We start from the raw sequence: 1,205 nt of genomic DNA on the forward strand, positions 1-1,205 counted from the left end.
ACCCCGGTCTCCGCCTCTGTCTCCTCCTCAGTGGCTTGCGTCCGGTCTTTTGGTTTCTTCCACGTCTTTGGTGCAGTTACAGCTGTTTGGGCTGCAACAGAAATGGACACCGGTTACGATACAGAATTCAGGGAGCAGATCTGGCTGAGGGCAAGGTGCTGCCTTCCCGGTTTTACAGGAAAATGAAGCAGGTGCGGCCTCGTGGAGGACTTGGCTTGATAGAACCACTGTTGGTGTCAATGTGGTAAGAACACAATCATTAGTGTCACCTTAAAGCAGGGTAATGGTTTTACAAGCTGCTCATTCAGGCACTGGATGTGCAGGGCAAGAGAAAACCTCCAGAAATGGAAATTTTTTGACAGATCAGGTCCTGTCCAGGAGTGAAGGCTCCTCTCAACATATTTTTCCAAAAAACTGTTATAAAAATTAACCATCATCTGGATCGTAACCATAAACAGGCCGAAAATTCCAGTGTCTCCTCCGGAAGGGCCACGGCTGCCTCCCCCCAGCTGGATTTATCCCCGGTTGAGGAGCGGGTGAACAGCTCCACCGCTCAGTAACCTCCCCAGGCCGGCGATTCAAAGAAAACACCATTTAATACTCCCAAGACCAGCAGTGATTTACTCGAATCACTCCCCCCCCAACAAAGAAACCACACAATCCATGACGAGGAGACAAACCCATTAACCCAAGACGCTCGTCATTAGTTGCGAGCGCTCCCAGGTTAGGTCCCACACTCGGCGATGGATTTAACAGTGGGTGTGAACAGGGCTCACCCTGTGATTAAAGTTTACTGCCACCAGCTTTCCAGCTCAGCTTTGGATTCTACCAGATACTTCAGGAAAACCACAGTGGGCGTTTTTTTATCACAATAAAACACCGTTTTGAAAAGCGACTGGTATATAAAAAGTGTTAATAATGGCTTATTCTGTTCCTGTGGGCAGAAAGAAAACCGGAGTTCCACTGCCCCAGAGGATATGGAGGAGCCTCGGCAGCGTTTCCCCGTTTGGAGGTGGCTACAGATCCGTGGGAGCAGGCTGGGCTGCGGGAATCGCGGCCCTCGGCACACTGGTCCCAGCCCGAAGCGCAACAGGAGCCACAGCTGCGGAGGAAAGATCTTCCTCTTCACGCTCAACGCTGTGGAAGTGAGGGTTAGTAAGGAAAAACCAGCCTAACCCAATTCTCCAGCGTCCTCTGCGGAACTG

At 51.0% G+C, this 1,205-nt stretch overlaps 1 protein-coding gene across 1 annotated transcript in view; it reads right to left on the reverse strand.

The window, feature by feature from the left end:
- The window catches only part of LOC104499494 (eukaryotic translation initiation factor 4 gamma 3-like), a gene marked incomplete at both ends in the record, with an annotated part of 71,033 nt that overhangs the window by 6,538 nt on the left and 63,290 nt on the right, over positions 1 to 1,205 (reverse strand). The window contains one exon of the mRNA XM_010143003.1: positions 3 to 91. Within this exon, the coding sequence (XP_010141305.1) occupies positions 3 to 91 (89 nt within the window). The remainder of the gene's footprint in view (positions 1 to 2; positions 92 to 1,205) is intronic.

The sequence above is a fragment of the Buceros rhinoceros genome, unplaced genomic scaffold (genome assembly GCF_000710305.1).
Source record: "Buceros rhinoceros silvestris isolate BGI_N320 unplaced genomic scaffold, ASM71030v1 scaffold14779, whole genome shotgun sequence".
NCBI classification, from domain to species: domain Eukaryota; kingdom Metazoa; phylum Chordata; class Aves; order Bucerotiformes; family Bucerotidae; genus Buceros; species Buceros rhinoceros.